The sequence below is a fragment of the Nipponia nippon genome, unplaced genomic scaffold (genome assembly GCF_047370975.1).
Source record: "Nipponia nippon isolate SJK-2023a ecotype South Korea unplaced genomic scaffold, ASM4737097v1 scaffold_1, whole genome shotgun sequence".
Classification (NCBI taxonomy): Eukaryota; Metazoa; Chordata; class Aves; order Pelecaniformes; family Threskiornithidae; genus Nipponia; species Nipponia nippon.
In genome coordinates, this window is record NW_028262290.1 from 109,828,940 (window position 1) to 109,850,089 (window position 21,150).

General features: G+C 40.6%; 1 protein-coding gene across 9 annotated transcripts in view; it reads right to left on the reverse strand.

The window, feature by feature from the left end:
• HECW1 (HECT, C2 and WW domain containing E3 ubiquitin protein ligase 1) overlaps nt 1–21,150 on the reverse strand; it is a 301,696-nt gene that overhangs the window by 144,461 nt on the left and 136,085 nt on the right. For all 9 annotated transcript variants that reach the window (XR_015706691.1, XM_087766783.1, XM_087766773.1 and 6 more), the window contains one exon: nt 18,935–19,042. Coding sequence is in view for 8 of the 9 variants with exons in the window: in XM_087766783.1 (XP_087622909.1) it covers nt 18,935–19,042 (108 nt within the window). In the remaining variant the exon portion in view is untranslated. The remainder of the gene's footprint in view (nt 1–18,934; nt 19,043–21,150) is intronic.

The following is a 21,150-nucleotide window of genomic DNA, read 5'->3' on the forward strand; positions in this document are numbered from 1 at the left end:
TCTGCAGATCAGAGGATCTCAGATGGTGATTACCAACATATGATGCATCGCAAAAACAAAAGCCCTTGGCATCCCAGCTTCATGCACTCTGATCAGCCTCATTATCATGGTTTCTATTCCAATACCAGCTCATAGTGTGTGCGCCCATGCGCTGCAAGTTTCAAAATCACCACTGCTTTACATGGTGCTGTGCATATTTGCCACCAACTCCACTTCGAGGGACAAAAAAAAGGGAGGAGGAACAGCAGCTGGCTCCAGGGAGAGAGACTCCCACAGCAGTGCCTCTGCACCTCCTTTCACACATGGCATGGACCTTTCCTTCCTCAGAACTGCTCAGGTCTCTGTCTGACAGTAAAGGGAAAGCAGCACATCTAACTCCTTTTTTAGGAACTGTGACTGTGCTTTAGGTATGTTTTCATATATTTCCATGGTGTTAATAACACCAACACTTGTCTGTTGCTGCTTATAGTATATGGACTGTGCACAGTAGCAGGCTATATATAAGCAATAAGCTTAGTCCTAACAAGACTCAGCATATGAAACTCCTTTTCAGGAAAGCAATTCACAGGCAGTTCTGCCTAGAGAGATGATGTCGAATTGTGTCCAAGATCACAAAGGGAGAGAAAGAAGCTGCTGGAGGGCTCAGGATCAGAATCAAGTGAGAAAGATTTACACCAGAATGAGAATTAAGGCTGGAGTTAATCAGATTTAGATCTGTAACTCTGTACGATGCTTTCTGAACATCAGTAAGAAGGAAAAACCTACTCATTAGAAAAATCACATTTTTAGCAGGAACCATGAACTGGAGTTCTGCTTTTGACTGTAGTTGGATTCACAACTGTATGGGATGTTGGAACACAGCACTGAGCCTCTCTGTTCTCTTTTACAAAGACGAGGACAACCCATCAAACACTGCTGCTCTTCTGAAGCTTGCCCACAAAGTCATCTTCTACAGGAAGCATCCTATTGGACTTTTGTGATTCACTTCACAATTTCAACTGTAGAAGTAGAAAGCAGGTAACTTTGCTGCAGCATTTGGTTGAGCCACTCTACAGTGAAGGATTTCTTACATTTTGGCTTGAGATGGCCTATAGGTGGCTGCTCAACCATTCAGAAAACTCCTGTTCACAAGGGCATTTTGATTAGGTGCCATTGCTACGGTGCCTGGGAATTTATAGGACAAAGCACAAGCTATCAAGAAGGAAAAGATCAAAAAGCTGCTAAGAAAGAGGTGTTATACCTGTTATTACTTCTCACCTTAGAGTTCCCTCTGTGACTTTTTTTTTACCAACTTCTCTTCACCATTTATTTGCAATCTAATAATTAGGGAAGAAAATTGCTGTAATCACAAAATGAAACATTACATTTTAAAACCCAGCAATTCCAAAGGTAACTTACTTGATACCACTAAAAAGAAGGGGCTACAAATGGGTTACATTAAGTTGTAAGGCAAGATAAAATGTCCTGACTGTAAAAAGACCAGTGAATCTAATGGTGAGAGGATAAGTATTTGTTTTTGAGTGCAATAAAAATATAGGACTGTGGGGAAAAAAACTACTATGAATCGCCATTTGTGCAGGTGAAAAATTACTATCTTGTAACATATCCTGGAATAACAAGGAACAGAAATACTACATTTAAACAAGTAAGAGGACAAAGAATCACAGGCAGCCTGGACAAGATACTGCAGAGTAAGGAAGGTTTATTCTCTCACAAAATATATCAAGATGTACATTGGGAGATTGTAAAAAATGGTCTTCAAATCATTGTTAGTTCCTATTGATTATAAAACCGTATACAGATGCCAGAGTGCCCACCACCTGAAGGTGTCTGCCAGGTGGCTGGTGCATTCTCTCTGGCTTTGAATTTCACTGCTGGGACCCATGGTGCAAGCTACAGATGTTCGCTTCGTTGGCTGGGGCTGACATTTGCAAGCCTTCAGAGCTGCCATCCCGACAGCAGTAACTCCCGGCTTGCTCAAGCTCATCCAAGCTGAAATTACTGCAGTCACACACACAGGTGACAGACAGGAAACATTATTATTTTAATTTTTTTTTTTTTATAGTAAAGGCTAAGGTCTCCAACTACAGCACGCTTAACTCCCATAGGATTTGCTGCACTGTGAAAAGGAAACCCTAATAGAAATCATCAATAGCCTGAGCAAGATCTAACAGCTGTTATGTGGTGACATACAGTGGGATAACTATACAGTCCAGACAGCAGATAACCTAGAGTATGTTTAAAACACTTTCAGAAATAAGCTTGCAAAGAACCTAGACAAAATCAAAACCAGAGGCAAAGGGCATCTGAAAAAAGGGAGTAGTAGTGGAAAAAGATGATTCTGGAGTAAATTCCCTTTGAATCACCTGGACGTTTGTAACATGTACTATTGCTAATTTATACTTAAGTGTATATTATATATGTTTTTTTTCCCCTAATTTGCCAGTTATATACCTAAAAATATAACATTTAATCCTAATCTTGGCACTCACATTCATGCCTCCTATAGCCCCAAGCAAGAGATTCTCAACCTCTTACTAACTACCCTATACGTGGCAATATTGAAAAAGGAAAACACTGTGTCCCTTCCTTGCGGTCTGGATCACAGATGCCAGCTTCCTGCACCTGGGGTAAAGGCTGAAGACTTCAAGCGTCCCACAGAACATGGGCCGCCGCTTTGCCATCTCTGGCAGAAACACGCTGAGCATTCAGATGAAATTCTTCGATGTCAGGAAACCCGGGTTCTGTTCAAACCTCTGCCACTGACTTACTGTAGTAGTTTCACTCTTTCCTGACTTAAATTCCTCCTCTATAAGATGAAGAAAATTACACTTTTGGCAACCCAACCCAAAGGAAAGAGGAATATGAACGTTTGCTAGACCTTCCATAAGACAGTTTTCATAATAACGGGCTGTTCTTCAGTCACCGGAGAAAAATGTTCTCTTTTGCAAAGCAATGCTCATGACAACATTCAGTAGGGGCCCAAAGTGTATTAGCATCTGGGAGCACAGCAGCTCAGTCACAGTTAAATTCTCAGCAGGTATACAGTGCAGCTGCTCAATCTCCCTCTGTAGAGGTAAGGCACTACATGCAAGCTTCTCTGCTGACCTGAAGGGATTGGATTGAGCAGGTCATCACAGGATTTAGCTCTACTTATTACTTAAGCTGCAATCAGTCAGGTCACACTGAAATTGAAAAGTACATTCCAAATTTCTTTTAAAGTATTTCTTTGTTCAGATCTACCCTACACCTGTTTTCCCTTAAATCACAGACAGGTTTGTACTTTAAAACCTGGGCTGTAACACTGTCATTCCCACCAAGAGAGCATGGCATTCAGACAAGCACTGGTTATTTGGCACCTTGCCCAGCAATCTCAAAGGAAGACAGACGGAATGGAAAGTGAGACTGAAAGCTACTGGTCTAACTGGCTGGCTGCAGGAGCCTATAGCCAACACACGGAGGGAAAGGGCCATCTACTATGGAAGGAGAGCTCTTTTGGGATGCAGTCACATATAACTAACACGATGACAACACTAACAGGCACACTGCTACACAAACTCTGTCTGCCCGTTCTACATAATGTACTGCAGATGCATTAACCAAACAGTTCCTTTACATCTTCTGGTGGGGTTTCACCAACATCAGGGGAATCGTCTCCTTCTTACAGAAGCTGTAATAGCCTCCTGAAACCAATCCCATTTATTGAAATTCTCAAACACACATCTGGGCCACCCCCCATCCAATCTTCACAATTGTGTAGCTTACATGTTTTAAAACACAACTCACAATGCCAAGAAGGTCATACAAAAGTATTTTCAGGTAACATGTTTCAGTTCATTCACCAGGTCAGAAAAGAACCCATAAAAAAATACTGTAAATGTGGGGGGGTTTTTTTGCAAGTATCTGTCTTATAACTATCACCAGTAAACATGTCTTTTTTGGCAGTGTTGGGAGCTGAAAACAAAAGGGCATCAAACAGAGGCCATAAGTGAAGTTCTGAGACCAAGAGGAGAGGAACAAGCTGTTCTACTGGTTTGAGTTTTTCATTTCTAACAAGAGAGAGAATGATTCCAGGATGGGTTTGCAATAGATTGGTTTGTAGTTTTTTTTTTTCCTCTGCTACCTCTGGGAATTTCTAGTCTGAAAACCAAATACTTGCACTCTCACCCACTGTGAATTGACATCGCCTCACAAACTAATGGATCTTAGTTCATGCACACAAAATATCTAGTGTCTTGTTTTTCAACTAGAGATCCTTTACTAGCACAGGTATATTCCAGATCTGAAGTCTCAAATAGGCTCTGACGATACACAAATTTACCTCCTAGCAAAAGGCCAGCATAAGATGTGCATTTTTACCATGTCAATTTGGTCTGTCAAAAAAGCATATGTGCACGTACATTGCCCACCTGTATAATGCTGTCACGGACATCCAACTGCTGAGTGCCGCACTAAGACTCCAACAGAGGTAAATGTATTTCCAGTATTGTTGTTTTATAGTTTTGATGGTTCATTTTTCCACCTCCCTGCTGTCTTGGAGAATATACCTACCATTAAGTGACTGTCATGACCTCAGAGAGGGCTGGCAGATAATACTTTGAGTCAGCTGCCAGCATGCAGGAATCTTTATGTCAGCCTTGACAAGCTGTGGCTTCTAAAATGAAAGTGTTTTGAAGGACTAAGTAACTTTTAATCCATGGAACAACAAACTGCTTACAGATTTTGTGTTTAATTTATCCTTTTAAATATTTTTCCAACATCTAGACTACGTGCCTTTTCCACACTAGCTGTCAAAAGTCTGATTCATTTCATTAAAGCCAACAGAAAAACTCCCACTGGTTTCAGTGGACAGAGACCACACTTACCTCTTCTCATTTTCCTTCCAAAAAAACATAGTCTCCTCAGCTGTAACCTGTTCCTTTCACATCTACATGTCACTGAGTCCTGCTGCCTTTCTCAAAAATATTTCTAAAGCTCCTGCAATCTTTCTGTTTGAAAATAGCCAGGTAAAGAAAAAAATCTGCTAAACACACTACAAACTGGATTTATATTCCACAGCACATTACATGCATAGGTCAGCTAAATCATTTATGCATGTCACAGAAGTATTACTTAGTACTTCACTGCATCTCAAATGCAACAAATTTATGAAATTTAGAAAAAGAAATAGATCTGCCAAAGCAAAACCAGATTCTATTTTCCAAACTCCACAAACCTAAACGGGCTAGTTCAGAGGCAGAAACTTTATCTTTGCACATATTATAGGTATTTAAAAGGTTTCCGCTGAGTAATTTTCTAACAGAAGAAAGCACAATATGAGATTTTTAATTCATCATAGAAGCTCAGCACACTTCACAGAGAAGCAGTAATTACAGAGGTGCCTGCTAGCAGTGCTACTGTTAAGGCTGTGTTGGGGGATTCATTATTAACCCAGTTTTCACGGTTTCACAGCTCAGTCACAAAACACCCATGTACTGGCCTTAAACCACCATAGAAAATTGCACCCCACAAGCAATTTATTTAGACACTTTTTTCTTCTTGTAAAAGTGCAAAGAGAAAAAGGGAATTATATCAAATTTTCATGCTTTTCTATGAATATATACCAGGGAGAGAGTTAATAATTTTAAAACAGTAAATTCTGACACTCTTGGGTGAAATCCTTACCCTGCTTAAATTGACAGCTAGTTCTCTTGACTGCAGCAGGGGCAGGATTTCAATCTCTGAGTTCTGGAGAAGTTCAGATTCTGCTGTCCACAGAGCTGCTCTGCAAGAGCAAGCGCCTTCTCCCATTTAATTTATGGCCGCCTTAAGCCTGTTCCAGTTGCAACATAACACAAATTAGCTCATACCCATCATCTTAAACACCACAGAAGACTTTGCTGTGGCTGTCTCTGAACTGAGCCCCTAAAATCCAAAATGTCACTATATGCCTTTTCTTTTACATTTTCACCTTAGTACAAAAAAGGCACGTGATGAGTTCTCCAAAATGTAAGGAGGAGTCAGGGAAAAAAAGAAAAGAAAGAATAAAACCGAAGTATACTGGTACCAAAATTAATTTCTCATTTTTGTGACATGCCATGCATAGACTTCGTGCAGTTCACAAAGGGAAAGGAAAATGGTGAATCTATTAGCTATGTAGATTTAATATTCCTCACAGGCAGCTCATAAAGCTTACCATATCGTCCTGTAAACAGGAAAACATTTGAAAGCCTGAATCCAGAAGCATGCTAATTACAGAACATCGCTTATGTAAATCAAGAAATCCTAGGCAAGCATAGGGAAGGAAATAGTTCCATCTCTCCCCACAACCACAAGATGCCACAGTGACAAACAAAAAAAAAGTAATTAGTGTTTTGTAAGTGAGTAGGGCTGGCTCGTACTACCTCAGGCAAACACCTTGATCAACAGGCACAGTAAAAACGCACCTCTTGTAGAGGTTCAGAAGTCAGAAATAAACGTTAGCTACAATACCTGAGAAACTAAGGAGAATTCCTTGTTGTAAAGCAAAATCTTAATAATGCATTTGTATTCCGTTTCAAAGGAACATATTCTTTCATCCTTAAATCTTGTCTAGCAATTAAGCAGACAAACTAATCTAATACACTGTAGGCATACCGCTTTTTGGTGTGGTAAATCTTCTATTCAAGTGTTGACTGACAATCCAGGGAGGTTAATCACACATCAGTTTGTACAGGTTCCTAGGTATCTCTGGAGTAACCCTGAGGTACCAGGTTATCAAGCAATTTTACCCTCAGGAAGTGCTGTTCAGCAGCCTGGATAAACAGCAAGTTAGTAGGAAGACAAACCGAGACTCTGAAGCCCCTACAAGGTCCCTGATAGACCTTGATGTGTTCCAACTGTAAGCTTATTTTAATGGAGTAGAAAAGGAGAAGCAGAACTGCAGTCTGTATGCCTGTAATGCCTGTGCTAGACAATGGCAGCGTTAAACTTTTCTGTGCATAGACTGATTTTTGAAGCCAGAAGCAGAAGAGAGAGGTGTCCACAAGATGTGGCCTGTACCAAAAGCTTCTTCCCTTCGCAGGATCTGCCTGCTGAGCTCAGAGAGACCCTTGGAAGCCAAGAGCCCTTACCCATGAGCTGCTTGGGAAAGCTCCTTGGTGCTCCTCTACTGCAAAAAGATAACACATTTATTCCGAGTGCTTTTTCCCCCTTGGGTGTGCACTCTCTGCTTGGCTGGTTTTGTACTTCTGCCACTCAGAAGCCCGTCTGGGGGAACACTGCTGGCAAGTTACAACCACCACAGTTTAAATTCTGATGCACATGCATTGCCCATCTTATTTCTAACCCCAGCTACACCTCCTCATGCTTGCAACATCGCAGCAACGCACTTCATAATCAAAATGTAGAGAAAGATCGTCTTTGAAAATGAAATAAGACTTGTTCCCCTTTTATGTTTGAGGCCTGAGATGCATTTACATTTAGGTTACATCATCATCATTATTATTTTCTGATTAGGTGTAAGAAAACAAAAATCACAGTGAGAGTAGTCAAACACTGGAACAGGTTGCCCAGAAGGAACTCCCCCCTTGAAGACAGTCAGAACTTGACTAGACAGGGTCTAGAGCAACCTGCTCTAACTTGGACCTGCCTTGAGCCAGCAGTTTCACCAGACAACCCAAGGTTATTGAATGACTGTATTCATATCTTTCTTATAGTCTGAAGGGGCCACTAAGAGGAAGTGAGATTATCAGTACACAGTCTAATCATGGAAAGCTGCCTTAAAACAGCCCCAGAGTGAGAAGCAATCAGATCTGTAGCACACCCCAGGTAAGCAAACACATCGCCTCCCCACATCTCTGCTTCCTACCACTTCAGAAGTGAACAAGTACCTGGCCAGGCACACACGCTCTTACTAGCAAGGAAAAGGAAAGGTCTGGAATAAACACTGCTGTCCGCTCTTAGAGGTCTCACTGTAGCAGCTGCTTTTGGTAAAGGAGTCTTGGAAAAAAAAAATCCATAGAAAGGACAACTTTTAAAGAGAGAATCCATAATAAAATTAGCATAGATAATTTAATGAAAGGGGAAGGACAGAAAGAAGCATCATTATGGAAATGTAATTAATAAACAATTACAGCAAAAATATCTATTTCCAGGTTGGGTGTTGGGTTTGTTTTTGGTTTTTTTTTTGGGGGGGGGGGGGGGGGTGTTGGTTTTTTTTTTTGGAGGGTGTGTTTTTGTTTTACTATTTACAGAAAGCTATTAGCACTGAGACATGGGAGGAAATTATACCTGCTATTAATGGGGTAAAGTGAACATCCGAAGTATTGAAAGGGTTGGAGAATAGCTTGGAAGTATAAAATGCTATTCATCTGAGGCTCTCAAGATCCTACTACCAATATCAAAAGACCTTACAGAAAGATGGTTCTGCTGGGCAAAAGTGTTTGAACCCTGCAGGGAGACAGTAATTCATCCCTGCTGACCTCCTGCTCTCTGAACAAGTCTATTCTGGATATAAGTGGTATTCTTGACATCTGGCAGTCCTGTAGGGCAGGAAACCCTGGACCAGGAGTAAGATGACAGGGCTAGATTTTCTAGCTAGTTAGCAAGAAAAGCCAGCTATCAGAAGGCTTCCTGCATCATATGTGCACTTCTTCAGAAGCAGCATGAGTTACTACAGCACTACACCACAGGTATAATTCTGCCTTCCTCATTGGAAGGTCAAATAAGTTTTTCTAATAAAATTGTCCAAATACTATCGTATGAGTCAGATAAACGTTGCCATAAACACTACAAGGCACGAGACATGGAGTGGCTGGCCAAAACCACACAATGACATAGCAGGGTTACAACCAAATGTCTGTATTACGTGAAGGGATTTATCCCCCTTTATACTGAGATTTTCCTGTGCCACGTTGGGCGTCTAAGAGCAGCCCTTCAGTTGCTTCACTACTGCAGAGAGGTATCAAAAGCGTTTCTTTTAGATGTGAAGCAAACTCACTGCCTCCATAAACTAAGAAAAACATTAATACATACGCTCCAAGTTCCATTTTGATTCATTACTTTGACAGTATGCTTTAACAGGATTACAAAAAAAAAAATCCATAAAATTCTTCAAAATTAGAAATGGTAAATTATTGACACGGATCTATTCTTTAGGACCTTTAAACTAGTAACAGGCTTGGTCAATAAACCGCCTGCTGAGTTTGCTCTCTCAAGGCAAGCCCTTGATGCAACTTAGCCTTTGCTCAGAGACCCATGTCCTTGGGGAACCTATCCCCTCCATCATCAGAAATGTTCAAGTTTGATGGTGCTGAGATCTGACACCAAGACAGCCTCCTTATCTCCTGAATAATTTTGCACCCATGAATTGAACTTAAATCCTTAATTATAAAAACCTGAACACAGTACTTTTTTTCTTTTATTTAAAAAGAAAATAACTGAAAAAAGGCTCAGTACCTTACCACTTTTTTGGAGTAAATATGACCTTTTGATGCATGTGCTGATACCCTTCCAATCACAGCTGCTTCCCATTTCCACCACATTTGTCTTCTGTTTTTCTACAAAGATAAAACCACTTGGGTCGAAGTCTGCACCTGGGCCCTCTGTATATGGTTGTACATGAAAAGTGCTGGACATGATGGCACTCAGGAGCCGCATGCAAGCAATTCTTACTGAATTCAGCGGCGACTAACTTGGCTTGCAGCAGCTTCAGAAATACGTCCCATGGAAATATCTAAGGGGACAGCACTGGGGCCCCTGTGCAATGGAGCAAAGAGAGGGGATCTATCTTCTAGAGCAATTCCACCAAATCCCTAGACTGCATCATCCAAAACAAACTTTCCAGAAGCGTTTAACGGTGGCAAAGACTGATTTGTGAGTCAAGATGACATTGTAATCTCTTACTGTCAATATCAATCACAAAACAACATTATCTAAGTTATACTGATCCATTAAAATAAATTATGTGACTTCAGCACCCTTTGTGCAGAATACTAACATCCAAAGTTCAAAGCAGCAAAACAATAGGCATCTGCTCACGCATTTATCAAATGCTAGGTTACATGAGAAAAATACAGCTACTAGCCACCTACTAGATTTCAGGAATCTCTCGTCATTTCCTCAAGCGCATGATACGCACTATGGTATCCTGAGTGATACCAAAGCTAAAGCAGAAAACACATTACATGCACAAGAGTTCTGAATCTAAAGCAAGTACAATGTGTCTGAGGATACTGCCAACATTACTGGAAGAGCAAAATAAACATGTACATGAACCCATATTTTCAAACTTTGGCACCTACAGTTAGACTTCTCCAGATCCAAAGTGAAGATGTACCATTCCCCATGGCATGTTGCCAGGTACAGAGTAGTCTGATGGCTTCTACTTAAATTACTCTATCCCAGGAAACAACTGTATGATCAACAAGTGACTCCAGAAGCGCTGAAGGATGTAGACCTGATATCTTCAGTGGGATCTGGAGTAGAGGAAGTGGTGCAGACCAGATCAGAAATTATACCTGCCCACAAATTTTAATTCTGGAGCATGGAAAGCCATGCATTCCCAGCTCCTGACAGATTCAAGCAGGAATTGCTGTAAAGACCACATAGACTCTCTTCAATCTCCTGGCAGTGGCAGCACTACTAGCTGCTTGCCAGTCCTTACCCATTTCTTGTAAAGGGTGCTAAGCAATGAGCTTCTGCTTGGAAAGAGTGAACTCTTTGTCAACTTTCCCCTTACCTTAAGATCAAACAAGCCTGAAAGAAGATCAGTGTCCCCCAAAAAAGTCATGATTTGCTGTGTCCTCCCAAATCTCCAAGTTAGGAGAGTTAGTCAAATTAGGGACTGAGCAGATGTGTGCAAGAAAAAATAATGGGGATGAAGAAAACAATACGATAAATGAAGGAGATGAGAAGAGGAAAGGGCTGTGATTTTTTTTTTTCCCCTTGTTGTCAAGCATCTTCTTACCAAGACAAAAATCACATGGCATGGCATCTCACAACGGGAGGCACATCTGTTGCCTCAGGTACCACTTGGCACTAGCTTGCACCTGACCTTGGGGCCAGCCATCCTCACCAGGCTGCACTCTTCTGCCACTCTTGGACACAGGGCACCAGGCAGCACTGGGGGTTGACCCTATGAGTCTGTGTGTCCAGAACATGGGGACACCCAGCAGCACTGGCAGAACAGTGCCCTTCTGCCTCCATACGCAAGACAAGCCTAGCTGCAGGGGAATAACAGGGCTGAAACCAGTTGCATCAGTCGTATGTTCAGCTAGTAAGATGCCTCCACAAATCTTTGTCTTTCCTAGGTTGAAGATTGGCCAGGCAAGAGTTGGGCTGCTGGACTGCAAGGGAAGTTACTGCTTTCCCTCAACCTGACAACATCTGGGAAAGAAAACAACAGCAGATCCAGCATGCCCACAGCTGGCTTAAAAATCAAAAATGGAACATGAAAAGAGAAGAAAAATTCTGGTTCCTTCACTACCACCCTTTCTGAGGCTCATTCTAGCTTTGATAAAGCCATAACAGCCCTACACAAACCCCTCCCCTCTTTCCGGTAGAAGAGCTTTCAGAAACTCTGTTCCTTGAAGAACAAAAGGAAGAGGAACATACCATGCAGCAGGGCACATTTATTTTCAGAGTACAACTTTTAAGTAATTCCCAACAGTTCAGACTGCAGACAGACTAGAGATGGCCTAAAATTACAAGATGAGACACTAAGCAGAGAAGTCTTATCTGCAGTTGTACCCATGCATTGACAAGTCACTTCTTCACTCTGTGCTGCTGTTTCCACCTTTCAATCTATCTTCCCTATCTCAGCTTTGAAGCCTAGCTTTCAAACATTCACATTGAACTTATACCTTCAAAAATCTGGCTGTAGCTCTTTAGGACAGAAGCTATCTTAGTGCACACAAAAGACGATCTACTCTTCACGGGAGATACTAGACACTACTGTAATAAAAAAAAGCAACTAATAAAAATTTGGAAGTTAACAAACAAGAACCAAACCAGGTGTCCAAACCAGGTCCCAAATGCCCCAAGGCTCAGTGTAATTAGCACTAAACCTTCAGTTAAATGTTACCACAACTTCTTGACCATTGCCTTGGGAATTAGATGATGGCCAGTCTCTGATGCATTGATACAATGTCTGTGCTTGTTTAGGGTTAAGTAGCTGAGACAAGAGACCATGTAAGCTGTGGTCTCTGTGACTGAGAACTACAGCTTACTGAAAAAAGACTTGCTCTGACTTCAGCATGCCCAAGATCAGGCATTATTTCTCATTTAAAGCTTTGCAGCTCACCTTGAAAGTGCTTTCTAAAACACTTATTACCAACCTACCAGAGCTCTCCCTTCAATCTCGGCTTTGTGCAGAGATTTTGCAATTTCTTTAAGCACTGCCATGAAAAGCAGAGAGCAAGTAGTGTGGGGACCAGCCAGGCTGTCCCAGCATGGTGTCACCAAGCACGCATGCTACAACACAAGCATCTTCTTCCCTGTGTGGGAACAAATAAACAGCCCTGATCTCCACAGTACAAACAAAATATGTCCAAGTGTCAAAACAAGTTGTGGAAAGGGAGAGAAAGACAGAAAAAAATTTGATTCACAGACAAGTCAGTTAAGCTACCACAACACAACCATGCAGGAAGCTGAGAAATAGCTGTCTAATGCCTTGTGTGGATTGACCTATGCTTCCATTTATGATAGGTTGCTGCCTACAATCCTGGCACAGAAAGACTTTATAAGAGATAAATTAACAGGAAATGCAACAACAGCAAAGATTAAAGGGCTGATCAATAGATTCAAAGCAAAGGGTTCCTGAGGAACCTCAACAGCCCTGAACTGGGAAATGCCTTCATCCAGGCTCCGACTGTGCTCCTCTTCCCAAAGCCAAGCCTGGCCCAAATATGAATATTAAACTACTGTAAGGGTACCAGGCTGAGGAAAAGGAGGAGGAATTTAAAAATTGTGTGTAGGGTGGAAGATAACCAAAAAGCATCAATAAGACTACCACATGTGCAAGGAGATGAAAAGAAAGAACCTCAAAACTATGGTATGTCTTCCTTGGGAGAGAGACAAGCAATAGATGCACCTTTTGGGGCACAAGTCTCTCTCACTGCTTCATATTTGTTTTTTCTCTGACGCCTTTAACCATTTTGCTAAATAGTCTTCACACTGTTGAAGATGTTTCCATGTTGCTCCAGTTTTTACCACCCGTGGACTCCTGAAGGTTAAAGTCATGCAGCATATTCTAATTTGCTCAAAGGTGTAACAGGATGGACTTCAAGAGCCTTATCTCTATTTTCTCCCCTCATGCACTCTTTCATAAAGTGAAGTGCATATGATTTGAGAAAATGGAGACAGGAAATTATTTTAGTGGCCTGGACTTGTCAACAGCCTGTCCAGAAAAAGGAAAACTTTGCATATACTCCAGCTTCATTAAAGCTTTTGTTGATATGACTGCATCTTATTTATTTGGAAACATTTGAGGCTACAACATCCTTCAATTATTCACACTTTGTAAGTGGCTTTTATACCAGCTTCCTAAAGCAATGCAAAAGAGTATATTTTCTAGAGAGAGCCCCAGATGAAAAGACTGATTGTTTGTCAGTTTTGGGGACATTTCTGTACATATCCCATAAATGCACACATATATGGCACATATTGCCCATGACCTAGAACATATGCTTTCTACCTGCAGATGTTCCAGGACCTTTCACTTTAGTTGCATGCCTTTTTTACTGTTATTTCCCTGCTAGTCAGTAGGAATAAGTAACTAATTTCTGCCTTCTACAAGGCCTATCATCCATCTTTGTTATTAAAAAAAAAATGCAGCAACAACAGCAAGAAATTTAAACAAACAACAGCTGCATAAGCTTCCACATAAAAGTGCCACACAGATGACTGGTTACACTTGGAAATGGTTTTCTTAGTTGCCAGGTAGTAAAACAATCTACAGAAAGGCCAGTAGATTAACAGGGGTCCCAAGTATTTGGCTATCTTCAGTGCAATTCTGCAGAGTGTCAAAACTTTTCTTATAATTTTAAGGATATTCTAGTTTGATACTGTGCTTACAGGACGACACTGCATCACACCTCAGTGAAATTCTCTCTTGCACACTCTCTCTTTGCATTGCTGTATAAGCCAAAAAAGCACGCCAGAAATTGCAGTGAAGCAGAGCATGTTTACTTTCCTGGAAAACCCATTATAGGCTGATTCTTTCACTGCAGTGCCCTCCAAGCCTTAAAACAAAGTATACATCCCTAGTGGCACGTAGCATCTCTTCCCTCCTCCTTCCTCTCCCCAAACCCCAATCGTGTCATGGTTACAGTGGATGGTTACTGTTTATCACTGGCTGTCATAAAAACCCAAATTGCTAGACTTCTGCAGAAATGCAGGAAACTGGCCATAGTGCAACACTGCCTCTGCAGCTGTTAAGGCTTTTTGTTTGCTGGGTATTAATAGGAGACGAGTTCTGTTCTGCAGGCATTCACGCTCTAATTTGGAAGCAATTCCCTCCCCGGCTCACACCAATTACATATCTGTCTGGCAACATTATGTTGCAAGTTTGTGATATGCAAAGCAGAAAGGCATATGCCTCCCTAGGAAAGATATTAGTCCTTTTCAAGGTGAAAAAATAGATCACTAAAGCAAACAAACTTTAAACATCTGTGGTATCTGAAAATGCTGTATGGGTACATGTTAAGAAATTATCTTTGTTTTGAAAAGTGATAGAGCTCTCTAGATGGTCTTAAACCAGGCTATCGGCAAGTTCAAAAGCAACATGTTATTTTGCCCAAATACCCCCAAAACATAGAAGCGTGTTCCAAAAAGAGAAAACTATTTTGCATTGTCATTGACCTACCACACAAAAAGCATTTTCTTAACCTAGTGAGATTGTAAACATACCTGAAAAAGTAACCCTTAATGACTCAGACTGGGCAATTCACTGAGAATACTAAGAAAGTACAGCTTAAACAATAGAGAAGCATCTGAAATTGCAGAATTTCAGTTTTATAAAAGTACAAGAAGTACAATTAACACAAAAAAATTGTTTCAATTTCTTACTATGCTTTCCTTTGTGTTCTTCACTCCTGATGCACTTCTACAAATCTCTCACAATATTGCTAGTTTCTTCTGCCCATAGTGGCAGCATGTGCACAATTTCTGCCTGGTGTGGTCCTCCAAGGTGATGGGTTTTGCCAGTAATTATCATTACAACTGTGTCCGACAGAAAATTTCTGTTGCGATAATTTGCCACCACAAAGAAACTAACTCACTTCTATTCCAGGTCCCAGACCATTGCATGCAAATTACCATTTACAGTGATTAGATGTCAGTATTCTGTTAAGTACCTAAATAGTGGTTTTATGTGTAGTGACTACAGGTTACATAGATTAGAGTGTCATATTTCATTTGCTTGTTAATTTTCAAAAATGCAGGAAAGAAAGGATAACTACTTGGGGAACATTAAAGCTTTTGAACAAAATACTCCCAAACACATTATATATGCCTCCAGATTCAAAATACAGAAAATGAGTAATAACACTATTTACTTGACCTCATTCCTAACACTTCTTTTTTCATATTAATAGGAATTTTACTGTTGCAAATCAGCCAGTCTTTAATACCTTTGATTTTTCAAGCTCCCTCATGCAGCTCTCTAATAAAAAAAAAAGTTCAAAAATGTCTTTTTAAGCTCTTTATGCCAAGTGGCTGGCTGGTCACAGCATAAGGGCAATTTCCTTAAACATGGTACAAAAACACTCTGTGAGGAATCCTAAAGTTTAACTGTTGGCAAAAGAAGAACTTTGACTTCTGAGGTTGGACAGGATGATCCCCACAGTCCCCCAATAATAAGCCTATTTTACATCACACAATAGCACCACCAAACATGTTAAACCTCTATACATTTCAAGAACAGGAACCAAACCAGCCTGCATGGGGTGCCTTAAGCTCTTGGGAACTTTAAATTCGCTATGTAAGGCTGATTCTTTATTTGGCCATACTGTGATTTCCCCTTTATCGTGGCTCCTGCCAGCTATGATGGGCCAAACACTGCAGTATATACCATAACGTTTTCTGAAGCACTGTGTGGTTGATAAATTGCCAATATCGAGTCATGTGGTGAATGGATACCAAGGTACAGTTAATTTACAGGAAAAGCAAAAGCAGAAATTAAGGGCTGCCTTTGCAAGTGAGCTACTCTGTTTTATGGAAAATTAATGCTATAAGCAGCAAGACTCCAATCAATAGTAAGTTAAGGGAAGTATAACATAATGCATAGAAAAACAAAATAAAAAAAATAAATTACCACATCTTAGCGACCTACTATATGCCTTGACAACCACTAAATAAAAAGACTACCTATCTCAGGAAGTGCCTGAGCTACAGATTAACAGAAGCTAAGAATACTCCAGCTAGAAGACTCACTAACACTTGCTTACCTTTATACTCTCCTCAAGTCTACACTATTGGCCATTTTTGGAGACAGGACACCGGCTCAGGTCAACTTTGGACCAACATGGCAATTCTTATCCCACGTTACCACTGAACATACCCTTGCCCTGTCCTCCAGGTTCTCTCAGTTCTGTAGTGAATGGCAAGAAAAAGAAAATAGATTTCTTAGGCGAGTTTGATTTTGATGACCAGTACCTTTCTGATTCCTGCAAATGTTGTGTTCTATGCAACATAAAAGGAAAATACGATCTCTGTCCAAAAAATAAAAGTCTGAAGACATGTGGTTTACACTGTTCTCTTTGGAAAGAGAATACACGAGGTTTTCAGACACTGCAGTTTTTAACGTAACATTTAATCAACTGCAAAGCTGTGTACTTTCACATGTAAGTCTCAACAATGAGCAGGAACCCTCAAATATGCCTTTAGATATATAAAATTCACATACATCAACATTTTTCACTGCTTTAACTTCCCACTTCAATAGTCAAGTGGCTCTAAGAGTATCCACATGTGCTGTTATTTACTACTGCCTATTTCATTTTCTCCTATTTTAGTTCTGGACAGGGCAATGATTTGTCCTCGCTGAGTGCACCGGTACATAATCTCAGGGCTGAGATTCACAACATAATGATGGCAGCATAACAAATTACCAAGAGCAGCAACTCATCAAGCATGGGCTGCCCAACTACAGTGTGGTATAACTTAGTTTTAAGCATCACTGAAGGATGGTTATGCTAAGTTGCGTTTTCTTACAGTACTGCAAGTGAAGAATGTATATGCAATCAATTAACAACAGCTATGTGTCTCAGCTAATGGGAGCAACTTATTAAGCTGACAGAATTCATTGTGCAGTTGAGCCCTTAATGAGATGAGGCCCACCTGAAGAGGCTTTCTCCTAAGCATTTCTCACATTGCCTCTTTCTTTTCTGTTGTGGATTAGGCAAGAAAGCTACCAGCAGCCCAGTGCCACTTCCACCCTTCTTCAATAAACCGAGGTACTAAGGCCTTTTCAAAACCTAGTTCTGGGATTTTATCCCTCCTCCCCACACTTTAACAGCTAAAACAAAGCGTGATCCATCTCACAGATTAGTAACAACAGCTCAAAGAAGGAGCTGCAAATTAGTCTGCTTTAAAGGTTAGATCCCATCATGTATTTCTGCCCCAAAACCAGGACAACTAAAACCAATGTTCTTATATATTAAACAACTTCCCATAAACGTATTCTTCAAAAGGTAGGATATAAGCATCCTGTACATCCTGTAGACATTTCAGCAGCTCCCTTAATTCTTTAGAACAACATTCTCAATTTAACTTAGCACTAGGAATTACAGACCATCAGCAATGCTTTATACTGCAAAGAGATAACCTGTTCCTAGGACTGAGTATCTGTAAAATGCCTGCATATAGGATCCTTGCTGATATCAGATACTTAAGGTCAGAGTCACAGATTAACCTAATCAAGTATAACTCATATCCTTTCCAAATCCTTTAGAATTTAGGTTATATCAAAGATTCTCTTGATTGCTCTCAGTCTTAAACAGATATACCTGTCACGCAATTTATATATGATTTTACGACATTTCTGAATTTTGCCCAGCAGACTAAGGTAGATCATTGGAAACATTCAGTACAATTGAAAAACTGAAATTGTTGCATGCTAGGTTTCTTCACACTTAACTTCTTCTTAAGGATACATGTAGCTCTTTCACCACAGATGTTTTGCTATAGATCTCAGTCCAGTTTCTGTTCTCCAAAGACGACCATGAATTCTATTCTCACTAGCACACGGTAACTCTGAAAAGACCAAGGACTTGAATGGTCAGGTTCACTTTGGTCAGGGATGTGGGATAGCCAAGCCTGGAAATGTTAACTTGCTGTACAAGGTACACAGCAGTTTGCAGAAGCAAATTCAGTGTTTCTGTATTTTGATTGCTAAGAGGGTGGAAAAGAGTTACGCTGTATTGCATCAGATACCCTGAGTTATATACAAATATAACAAAGAACAAGTGTACCTTGCTGCAACTACATATTGTTACACTTTTATCAGTCTAGATAATGATCAGAACTCAACCCTTTTTAATTCTGAATCCACTTGAATCTGGTGGAAGCCAGATGCACCATGAAGTTTTCCAATTAAAAGTCAGTGTGAATCTTCCTGGAGTGAGATTATGCCCCCGAGTTCCTCTTTTCCTTAATATCACATTAAAGTTAATGCAGCTCATTACTAATGATACAGTCCAAATAACAGAAAATGGATTAAATCACCTATTTATAACTGTATAAAAATATGTAAAAAAGCCAATGTTAACAGAATTTATTTGCTTGCAGAAACTGTTGTTTTTTATTCCATAAAATGTTTCAGTTCCTCTCAATACAGTCAAATATTTTGGTAACATTTTTGGCCTTTCCTAAAGGACATATTGGGCATAAAACCAACATAAGAACAACTTAAGCAGTTCAATTATCTTTCTGCAGTCACTGAACTATACCACAGCAGGATTAGAAAAATACTTACGCTCCACAAAGTAAGAGCTGGCATCAATCTTCCAGATAATCTGACCACGGTGAGAGCCATTGACACCACGGTTCTTGTAGTCCAAAAAGTTTTCAGACAAGACCTCATCTATAAACAAAGAAAACAGTCTCATCAAGCACCTGTTACAACAACATGCATGGCAGAGTCAGGCTAAAAATATGCCTTCAGCTTTACAGAACATACTAGAGCTGCTAGACAGCTTAATACCACATGTTGAGAAATTAGCTTTTTCACTCATTTTTTTTTAAAAGTGCAGCCCTTCTTAAAAATCACAGCTTTTCCTGAAATGTAATTTTAAAAAATACACCCCTACAAAATCATCAAACATGAAAACACCTAACTTAGCATGGATGAACCCCCTATCTAATTAAACATAATTATCTATCTGTCAGAGAGAATGGTAGCAAAAAATAATCCCCCCCTTCGCACGAACTCTTCCCTTAAAAAAACCCACAGAAAATAGTTATGTGTAGGCATCTATACTACACTCACTCATATCACAACGGATATGGTTATTTCTTGCAGCGTACAGCAAAGGATATTTATTTTTGAAGAATCCCACTCAGCAGGTGCCTTCACAGCTCTCAGCCTCCAAAACTAAATGACTGACAAAAAAAAAACCCACTGTCCCTTCACAGCGTTGAGACACCTAGCAGCTATCAGACTACCAAGCTGATCTCCAGAGAGGTAAAGGAGTAATCTATAAAAATAAATAACCTCTAAAAAGTTGCTGAAAGCCAAGGCTGAGGAAGCAACCGCCTTGCACGCACAGGGCTACGCGCAAATAAAAGGCAGGCGGGTAGTGAGCCTGAGGAGTGGCCTTCTGGTTGTCCACACAAATTTTTAGCCTGCTTCCAAGTTTCATTTCAGACTGCTTCAGCAAGCTCTTTTCCAGACCGATCTGCAAGCCCTGTGAGGTGTAGATGTGAGCAAATACATCCCGGCCCCCAGGCAAGGGCCTGGTTCTTGACCCTCTTTTATCCAACAGCTTAAAAACCAGCCAGCAAGACTGTGCTGCAGCCTCAGGGCCACGCTTGCCAACATACTAGCTTACGCCTGGCTTTCAAGCAAACAAAAATGCACCTATTGCCACCATACCAGGCCAGCACTTACGGTTTTGCTCATCACTAAATACAAACAGCTCAGCAAAATTAAAATAGACGCATGTAGACATTTACAGCCTGTCAGAGAGGAGCGGGGCTCACAGGCAGTGGCCTGCAGAAGCCCGAAATGGCTGCAAACTCAAGCAGCTGAAGCAGTGACCCAGGATGGGCCTGGTCATGGCCTCATTGCCCTGGCTTCAGGGGGATGAAATAGATTTCACATTTGTGGCCTGCCAAATCAAAAGGCCGCAATCTCTACCTGTGGAGACCAGCCAGCAACCTCTTAGATTTTTTTCTCCCAGCAATGACAACAATTTTTTTAATAGAGATTTGTACAAATGCACTTTAACCAACTCAACCTTGCTATGGAAACAATCCTGAGTGGGTGCTGAGACTCAGTTCTGAAGACAATTACATTAATTATTAGTCACCCTAAAAGCTGAGGAAAAACGTGAACCACTCAATCCGAGATTAAAATACATCAGTTGTAAACACTGAAACACTCACTTCGTTATCACGTAGGTCAACGAGAAAACAAAGGTGACGCCATGCAACAAGGGACACTATGCCTGAGGATGGACTGATGGTGTGACCAACTGCAGAGCAGAAGAGAGCCCAATGGACAAAGCCAAGAAACTCAAAGACTAACATATTATTAAAATATATACACACGAACGTTAAACAAAGTAGACTTCTAAATCGAAGGAAACTACACTTTCACTGAAAGAATAAAGCAGCAAGCAGATGCCAATGTTGTTCCATTGGTTTTACACAGTTGTGCTCTCAAAGGAGGAAGGTAAGTGGGCTACCAACACTGAACTCTTTGGTGCCACTCCCTTGAGGGATTTACAACAGAAATCCATTTAAAGAGCTCATTAATGATTGCAATGGATAATTATAAACAGCAGTGCTATCTACAATACATTTTCCCTTTGCTGACTTGCTGTCCTGGTTTCAGCTGGGATAGAGTTAGTTTTCTTCTTAGTAGCTGGTAGAGCGCTGTGTTTTGGATTTAGGATGAGAATAATGTTGATAACACACTGATGTTTTAGTTTTTGCTGAGCAGAGTTTACACTCGTCAAGGGCTTTTCA